This window comes from Peromyscus californicus, unplaced genomic scaffold (assembly GCF_007827085.1).
Source record: "Peromyscus californicus insignis strain IS unplaced genomic scaffold, ASM782708v3 Scaffold_12__1_contigs__length_115047231, whole genome shotgun sequence".
Lineage (NCBI taxonomy): Eukaryota > Metazoa > Chordata > Mammalia > Rodentia > Cricetidae > Peromyscus > Peromyscus californicus.
The window spans coordinates 53,036,273-53,045,919 of NW_026294413.1; the positions used below are offsets into that span (position 1 = coordinate 53,036,273).

General features: G+C 52.7%; 1 protein-coding gene across 3 annotated transcripts in view; it reads right to left on the reverse strand.

Annotated features, from left to right (window-relative positions):
• The window catches only part of Gfra2 (GDNF family receptor alpha 2), a 99,605-nt gene extending 97,136 nt beyond the window's left edge, over positions 1 to 2,469 (reverse strand). For 2 of the 3 annotated variants that reach the window (XM_052732793.1, XM_052732792.1), the window contains exon 1: positions 1,695 to 2,467. In XM_052732793.1, the coding sequence (XP_052588753.1) occupies positions 1,695 to 1,734 (40 nt within the window). In that variant the 5' untranslated portion in view covers positions 1,735 to 2,467. Of the gene's footprint in view, positions 1 to 1,694 lie in introns of all 3 variants that reach the window. The other variant, XM_052732791.1, reaches the window with a different exon arrangement.
• Between the last annotated feature and the right edge of the window lie 7,178 nt (positions 2,470 to 9,647).

Genomic DNA, 9,647 nt, shown 5'->3' on the forward strand with positions numbered 1-9,647 from the left:
ATGCATCCTTGATGGTGGTAGGGTACAATTCAACAGCAGGCAATCTGGCTGGTTTTGCCTGAAATGCATTTTTTTTTCCTCTTGGCTCTGATCATTCTAAGCCCCAGAAAGCTGTGTTTTTCAGACCATCAATGAAGAAAAGGTCAAATTTTGTGACAGTTCATTCAGAATGAGAGTCCACCTCCCTAAGGCTGCTGGAAAGGAAGGGCTACAGGATGAATATGAGCCCAGAACATCTTCTGCCCTCCTACTCTGTCCCTCCTATCCCACAGGGTTACTGCCTCTGGTGAAAGCCAGCCTGGTGAAGGCCACGCCCCAGGGCAGGGCACTGTCCCCTGGGAGTGCTATAGCTAGGAGGTAGAAAGTCGGTGAGCAAGCAAAGGGCCCAGGACACAGCCAACACTGACTCTACCAGACTACAAATCTGCAGGACCAATCTGGAGGGCACTTCTTAGACCATGCACAGCTTCCATCAGCAAAGTCTACCTCCCTGTCTGGGTTATCCATACCCCTTTCTGCTAGAGGTAAAGGTGATCCCCTGATCCTGCTTGGTAGCCTAAGTCACTCTGGACTGCCAGCAAGCCATGACACCCCCCCCCCAGAACAGCACCTGCGCTGAAACAGATGACACACACACACACACACACACACACACACACACACACACACACACACACACACTTTCCAGAACACAGAATCCACACACAGCCTTGTAAACATCTTTTCTTCACCTGTGCAAGAGGAAATCAGAATCTATCCCTAGACCTTGCTTGCCAAGCAGCTGAGCTTTTACAAAGTATAAGGGGAGGGGGGGTTCTCTGCTGGGCAGCCACTCCTCCCTGTCACAGAGGGAGGGGGCTTACCGGATGAGCAGTGAGTGGTCTTTAAGATCTGTTTTCCCCCTTTGCAAACCTTCCCCACTCCATCTTCTTCTTCCCAAGGAGCAAACTTTGGCCTCTTCCCTTATGCCTCTAGCCCCAGGCCCCAGGGCGGTTGCTCTGAAGGCCTTGAACACCCATTTGAAAGCCTGCGCTCAAGCCTATCCATCTGGCTTGGGTCTAGGTGGGAAAGGAGGCAATAGGTAGGAAGAAACTTGCAAAGTGCTCCTGAGAGTGGGGAAATGGGGTGCTTTCCTGAGGTTGATTGGCAAGCAGGAGGTGACTACAAGGGCTCCCCGCATACGTCCAAACCAGGACCTTCTGCAGAAACCCACCGACTCAGAGAGCTATCAGGAAAGGAGAGACTAGCTAGATAGCTACCCGCCAGCCTCTCCCCTCCCTCCTTTCTTCCACACTAAGAGTTGTATTTTTTTTTTCTTCCTAACTTGCTGCAAATTGAACCCATTATTTTGAGAGAAATGAGCGTTATCACCGCCTGCAAGTAAGCGTGTGCGCGCGCGGCGCGTGAGTGCGTGCGGAGATGGTTTGAATGTTGGAAGTCTCCTTCTCAGTCCTCCGCGCAACCAGCCAGCTACCGCACCGCTCCCTCCTCCAGAACCTGCCGGGCTGTTCGCCTCCCCGGAGTCTCCCCCGGAGCCCCGGCCCAGTCTCCCAGCGCGGCGCTCTCCCGCTGTCTCCCGCGGCGCCCTGCTTGCAGCCCCCAACCCCACCCCACCCCAGTGCCCAGCTTCCAGCGGGCGCCTGAACGCGCGCAGCCCGGTGTGGCCCCCAGACTCGCCACCTGCAGGTACTCACCTAAAAAGAAGAAGAGGCAGAAGGCGTTTGCCAAGATCATGTTAAATAAATCCCACAGTTGTGTGTGTGTGTGTGTCTGTCTTTCTCCCTTGGGTTTAAAAAATAAAAATAAAATAACAACGATAATAATAACCGCCAAGCAATGATAATGACCCCCAAATCCAATGCGGAGATCCCGCCGGGCCGCCGGTGGAAGATCCGGAGTCCTGGGGTTCTGGCTGCTGGCTGGAGGGGGTGGGGTGGGAGGCGGGTGGTGGGCTGCCTCTCGACGTCCCCCTTGCCACTGAAATCAAACACACGTAGCTATGTGTCTGGCTGCCTTCTAAGCCAACAGACTAGTCCTGAGGTCAGCCCAGCCCTTCGCGCGTCCGGGAAGGCGTGAGTCCCCGCGGGTCCAATTCCCCTGCACTTCCCAGGAGGGGACTGGAGAGGTGGGGGCGAGGCGATCTGAAAGTGAAGGGCTAGAAGAAAGCAACGAGGAAGGGGGGTCAAAATCAATGCAAATAGGAAAGAAATCCACCGACGGATAAGGAGCAATCCAGTAGGAGCTTCTAGGACGGGAGACCAGAGTCGCTTCTTTGGCACCAAGACGAAGAAAAAGATTCAAAAAAAAAAGAATCTCTCCCGCTAACCCTTGCTCGGCTCACTTTTTTCTAATGGAATTCCAGTGCCGGGGTGCTTGTGCTTGCGTGTGTCTTTCTCTCCTCCCTCCCTCTCCTCTCCCTGGCTCTCGCTCTTTGCTCTCGATCTCCGCTCTCCCTCCCTACTCCCTCTCTCCCTGCTCCTCCCTCCGCCCGCTCCCTCCCCCTTCACGGCTCCCTCGCCCAGGCTCTCACGCCTCTTCCCCACTCCTCTGCCCGGGGCTCGGCGCTCCGGCTCCCTGGCGGCTGGCAGCTCGGAGCGCGGGAGCGGAGCGCGGCGGAGCAGCGACACTCTGCAGCAGCCGTGGTGGAGACTCGGCGGTGGTAGCAGCAAGGCGGCGGTGGTGCTGGCGCCAGGGAACACTGGCCTAGGGGTGAGCTCCACCTCTGGCTTCCTCTGCTCAGCTGTTCGCCCTTCCTGGGACTAGCCTGCCGCCTCGGCCAGAAACCGACTGGATCCCCGGACTAGTGTCTACGCTCAAATCTACGAAGCCCAGGAAGCCTCCACGCCCCCTCCTCTCCATGCAATGTCTCGTTCCCCCTAGACGAGGGCTTGTGTCCCCCAAGGGCCACTGCCCCTGCACTGTACTCCCTCAGGGCCATGAGGTCTCAGAAGCCTGGGAAAGCTGAGTGAGGCTGGGGTACACTGAGGCCCCCGGTGCGGGAGCCGTCCTGGATGCATGGGGGTTGGGGGGGGGGGGGGGGGCGCAGGCAGGGCAGTAGAAAAGCCCCGGCCTGGTAGAGGTCTGGAAGAGACTCTCTGCAAGATGATGGATCCCTCGTGGGAAGCCGGTCTGGGCAGCACCCCAAAGGAACTAGGGTTCCCAAAGATGCCCTGCAGGCCAGTCCTCCAAGCAGGAGAGCATCCTGAATGCCTGGGTCCAGCTCCTACACATGTGTTCTGCATGCGGAGCTTGGGAACTTTCACTGCTCACTGGCGCCTCTCTTGCCAGTAAACCCCCCAACACACAGACACAGACACACACACACACACACACACACACACACACACACACACACACACACACACACACCAGCTTTGCAGCCATTCCAGACTTTCCTTTCCCAATTGGTCTCTCATCCCCTGGACCAGAAAGAAGGTTGTCTGGGCGTCCCAACTGCCTCCTCCGAGGCCAGGGAACTAGCCTGGGTTCGCACCCCAACCTACTGGGGTGTCCCAAGACACAAGGCACCGAGGCCTCCACTTCCAAGCCCCACCCCGCACAGAGATGGCTTGGGCTCCCCAGAGCTAGTCAGGGAGCTGCTGGCCACTCCCGGGTACGGAGGCTGCAGGTGGGGACCCCTCCGGATAGGAAATCCTCCCCAAGCCGGGAAGAAGGGGACAATTGATCCATCTGTCATTGGGCCCGGCTCACCGGCGTGTTTCAGTCATGGAATTTACAATAAAAGCCCAGAAGCACCACCGAAAAAGAAGCGTCTGGCTGGGAAAGGGTTGAAGGCGAAGTGAGGTGGCTGACGGAGGTGGCGGGGGGGGGGGGGGGGGGGGGGGGGGGGGCAGACAGCCAGTGCACACACCGCAGCGCTCTCGGGATCATACAACGGACGTACACTGGGCACCCTAGTTCTGCGCTCTGGGCACCCTCTCTGACACACCCTCCGATACCCTGAATCCCTGGCTTTTCGCACTTGTGTGTCTTGCCTGCAGCTCCTGGCACCCTGATTGTTAGGGCCTGGTTTACACCCGTGTCTCATCAACTTTCAATGCTGAAAAAAAAAAAAGAAAGAAAGAAAGTGGTCAACATCCAAAGCTTATTTGGGAGTGTCTTTTAAAAATACATTGCTAAATATCAAGACGGTGGAATAGAAGAAATGCTAGAAATCTGCTTCGTGTGAAGAGAGGGGTCATTCACAAAACCAGGAGCCTTAGCTAGAGGGAGCAACTTCCATCTTGTGGATTTAGGCAGGAAGGCAGCTTTTCCCAACTGTGAGAAGTGCCTAATAGGTGTCTCATATAGCCCATTGAAAGACAATGTTCCTAGGTCCTACATCCAATAACAACCACTGTGATAACTAGGTAGTGGAGGGTTTCCAGCAGAAAGTGGGGAAATGCTCAGGACTGAAGCAACAGAATGCTGGCTTCCCTCCGTCCCTCCTCCAGGCCAATTCTGTTTTACAAAATGACTTCCCAAGAACCTTGGGAAGTCTCCTAGGTTCTTTCCAAAAAGTGGGGAACTTAAAGATCTGATGTCAGCCAAGTGTAGGCAAGTGTAGGTTAAAAGATGAAAAGCAATATGAGTTATACCTCTAGGGACTCTTAGCTCAGAAGCCCTCAGAGGCTGAGAGCCTCAGCATTAAATAAATAAAGGCCTTTTCACTCACTCATCTACTTCCAGAGCCTTCTGATGGTCCAGGCCTTGCCCACCTCCACTCATCTGTATCCCTTAAAGGTCTCTCTTTCAAGGATACCCTAGAGGCTTCAAAACTACTGCTGAGCAATCCTTCCTTTACTCAGACCACATACATACATCTTACCTCTGTTAAGCCCTAGTTGAGTATAAGGAGGAAAAGGCCCTGAAACATCATTTTTGTCCCCAGGAATAGTTAAGTGTACTGAGCAAGCAGTAAAAGCAGCCAGGGATGAGCTCTACTGAGTTCCCATGGGAACAGGGATATAGGATTCTGGTAGGAGGAAGTGAGTGACTTTGAGAAGCTCCAGGCCTTCAGGACCATCCTCGCAAGGACAAGGAGAAGTACCCACCACCACCACCACCACCACCACCACCATCTGGCTTGTGTGACCGTGGGACACATTTACCTTGAACCCTCTTCCCCCCTATCTGCACTAAGACCCATCACCATCTTCCAAATGCCAATCTGAACGGCTGTTAGGTAGGGTTCAGTCCATTCACCAGGATCTACTGAGGAGAATGTGTTAGGCAGGGGCAATTTAATCTCTCTGAACCCTCAATTACCTCACATGTAAAGTGGAGAGATTCCTTAAAAAGCAACTTTGTGAAAGTTAGACAAGACACCGCACACAAAGCCGCTGGTAGAATGCCTGTCTCACCCCTTCCCTCCTGGATCCAAAATAAGAATGAGGCTGTAGGATCTAAGCGTAATGAGAAACAGATTAAAAAACAGCAAGGGTTCAAGAGAAGCTGAGAGTGTTTTCTAGAAGATGGGAGCAGATCTTGCAAGAGGAAGTTATTGGGGGGGGGGTGTCCGTTGGTAAATGAGACATGACACACTTAGATTCCCTGTGTCCTTTACAGTTTCCATGGGTCCCACCTCTGTGTGCCTGTGTTTGCACTGAGAGGGGGTGGGCAGCCCCTGGACACAGACTCAGCGTCACGACGTTCAGGGGGAGAGAAAGAGGACCATGAACCTCAGTGCCTCCTCTCCTTTGTCTTATGGAGAAGATTCTATCCAAAGCATGAGCAGTAAGGAGCAAGGAGGCACAGAGTAACCCACCCACACAAAGTGCAGAATCTCTTCCTTCCTGTAAGGGCGAAGGCTGAGGGCTCCCTGGCCTACAGGAGGAAACCAACCAAGAGTTAAAAAAAGAAAAAGAAAAATGGCACCCCCATCGTGCAAAAACACACCAGGAAACACAGAGGTGTGCTCCACCACAGGACAGCAGCCCAACCCAGGACATTCACCACCAGCCAACCAGAATAAATTTACCAGATGCCTTATCTCTCCTCAGAACTGCACCAAAGGCTGTGGGCATAGGGCTGGGGTGTCTCCCTTGGGAAGCATTTAGAGATGGAGGTAGTCATTGCCTCTGTGAAAAGAGCAGGCACAACCTGAGGAACCACTGGATTTCAGGACAGCTGTCCAAAGGGATCTCACTGTTCGCAAATGTGAGACTCATCCTGAGGTGTGAGCAAATTTGTCCAGGGATGTTTCAGGCACGGGAGTTGTGTGTGAGGCTGCTGCAGTGAGGAAGGTCTGAGACATCCAGCAGTTGAGAAGAGCCTAGAGCACAAGCGGGAGAGGCCCGCTGGGAGGAGATTTGAAAGATCCCACTGGGAGGCAGGGTCGAGTGCCACATAGCACAGGCTTTAGACTTGAGCCTCAAGCAGCCACTAAAGGCATTGGGCAGGTATGTGACCTCATAATTTTAGTATACTGATATGACATGGGTATGAAAGATGCAGATGAGTTGGGGGGCAGTTGTGACAGTGTTGGCTTGAGGTAATGAGAGCCCCTAACAGGAGGTGGTTGTCAAGACTGTGCATTCTAAAACGAATCCGCAAGATGTTGGTAACAATTCGAACACGGTGAATGGGGGAGGGAAATTGCCATCTCCTCGAGAATGGCCAGGCTTGGATAAAGACACCAACTCTCATTTTGTGGGCTTTGCCATGGGGAGAAAATAAAAAGGAGTGGACTTGCTGGTGGAATACAAGCTAATATTCATTCTTATACTAACTCCATGGGCTAGGTTAGGGGTTTAACTTACACAAAGTCCTATTCTAAGTGGGATAAAGTTAGGCAGCTGAGATTCGGGGACCTGTATTAGACAATCTGGGTTCCATATGAATAAACAAAATGACAGCAGCTCTCTAGGCCTATAAATTCTGTATCTGCATTAAGGACATCTGAGATAATCCCTTTCTCCCTTCCCTGTCTATGTTAAAAAAAAAAAAAATCATGAGACTCAAAATCCTTTTTGTTATTTATACTTTGGGCCTGTCTGGCTTCATCATTGGAGTTCAAAGCTTGAGGCTGGAAAGGATCCTGTCCACATGAAACAGGTTCACAATGTCCAGCTCTGTGTCCCGAGTCTGGATTATCTTAGAGTTACCAGCCCTTTTCTGGAATGACAGCAGAGTCCCAGTTAGCATTGCCTTGGTCCAAGTCTTTATGGATCCCAAGGCACAGCCCCGAAGGAAGGAGCTGAAGGAAGGAGCTAGCCTGGGGGTTAACTAAACCTTCTGCTTCTCTGAGAGCGAACAAGGCTTCACAGCAGGGTCAGTGAGGCCAGAGGAGGAAGAGAGCGTACTGCACTCAGGGGCATTGATTCCTCTAATTGATTTCAGTCTGTGTTCTTAGTACTTCTCATCCCCTGTAGAGGTAGGATCTCTGCGAAAGGTAGAATCTCTCTACTTAGCCCCTTCTCAAGCCCCAGGGGCTGCTCTGTGACCTCACCCAGCCCAGGGAGCCCCCCAAGCTCCAGCATGGCCCATTAGAGAAGGAAAAGCCTGCTTCCTACAATTTCTTAGAGGGAGTGGTGCGGGAGGCAGGAAGTAGCTGCTGCCCTAAGCCGTGAACCCTCCCCTGGAGATGCAGTGCCCGCGCACAGCAGGAACACCCTCCCCATCCAGGTCTTCCCAGAGGAACCTGTGACCAAAACTAACCTCCCTTCAAAGTGGACACACTTGGGTTGAAGTCTGTCCGTGACACAGCTAAGGTCATGGATTGCACAGTCAAGGTCACAACATACGCCAGCAAGTTTTCGAATCTGGGACCAGAAAGCAGGTTCCTTTTCACCCTATGGTAAGGAGTGAACTCTGACTGTTTTTCAGAATTGGGAAGGAAAGAAAGAATCCAACCTGCTGGTATGCTACATCACTCAAGATTTCTCTCAGGAGAGGTGGCTGTTGGGGGTGGGGGGGTGGGGGCGGCGATGGCAGGGAAAAAGTACCCAAGGCACTTGGGGACAGGCCTTCATGTCATCCAAGACAAGCCAGAACAGCTTGGTGACCTGAACTCCCTACATCAGACCTCCAAAAAAGGCTGCACCCCAGTCCTTCCTCACGACCGTCACACTTAACCATCACAGCACAGGTAAGCTAGGAAACTGCCCTTCTGCTGAGCTACGGCAAGCTAAAACCCCAGACATGGCCTTGCCTTCCTTGTTGCCCTGACTGATCTGCTGCCTGTGGCTGGCACATATTTACCACACCCAGCCCTGTGCCAGGACCAGCGCTGTACCTGACAACCCCCAGCTGCCTGGAACAACCCACCCGGGGCTGCCTTTCTCACAGGCACTGGCCATCTGCCAGGTTACTCAAGGCTAAGACAGATAGGGGCAGTGACTGCCTCTGCCAAGACTCCTGAGCAGCTCCTGCAGCCTGGCACCCCCGGGAGAGCTTTCAGCCCCAGTGGCTCCCCACTGGGACCATGTCTTTATTTAGCCAAGCCTGGCAAGGAGGTGGAGCATCAGCACTAGGTCTGAGACAGACTGTCACTCAAAGGCCCAGCGCTGTATCCAGGGCCTGAAAGCAGCTCACAAGGGCCTTTGGACACAAAAGGAGAACAAGAGTGCTGCTTTCTAAGCAGAAGTGTCTTCCCTCTGCCCAGTGTGGAGTTTCTACATTACCACATGTATTTGCATATCCATCCCATCACCCTGACCACTTGTTCTGAGAGCATCTTTTCTAATTATCCAGAAGTTTCTCTCCTTATGCTGCGATGTCCCTGCACTGGTGTTTTCCTGCTATCTTATTAGGTTTCCTATGGTAGGGATACCTGGGAAAGTGTGTTTAAACACAAAAGAGCAAATCATTAATAGTAGAATCATGACCATCATCAGCTCTCAGGTCCAAGGCCCTCGGGCTTGTAAGGAACAAGAATAATGTCCACAATGATCAGGAGAGTGTGGAGGGCATCTCACAGATTGCACACACCTGTGGGCAGCCATGCTGCCTGGGTGCTGGTCTGATGTACATACCATTTGTTTTCAACAGAGCAAGGCAGAAGCCACCTCATCATCTCCCATTCTGGGCTGTACTCACCAGAAGGAAGTTACCACATTTGTCAGATAGGTCCTGGGATGGCAATGTCGGCAGTATAGGCACCTGCTGTCTCCCTGCTCCTGGAAGGAGAAGGAGCTGACTGGACTGTGGTCTTCACTCCTGATGGCAATGGGAGCTCAGCATTCTGCAGTCTTCCAAGATGCTCCGTGAAAACGCCCCTTCATGCTGAGATGACTCCAGCCCTTCATCCTCTTGCTGTCCTGAGATAACACCTAGCCAGCCAATGAGGCATCATGGGAAGAGTCCCAGACGAAGGCTTGAGTTCTCTCTTGCTGCCAGCCCAGAGAGAAGCTTGATACTGTATGAAGGCTCATAACACAGTGATATGATGAGACCTCAGAATGATTCCCCAGAAAGCGGGGGACAGGTGAGGCTGAAATGTTTCCCTCAGGTCTATATGTTTGAATACCTAGTTCCCAAATAGTGGCTCTGTTTAGACTATGCCTAACTAGCAGAAATGAGTAGGATGGGCTTTGGAAATGATATCCACCTAGGATTCTAGCACAGCCCCCTCTACTTCCTGATCTAGCAAGATGCAAACAAGGTTTACCACAAGCCCCCACCACCACAGCCAGAGTACCACCCCA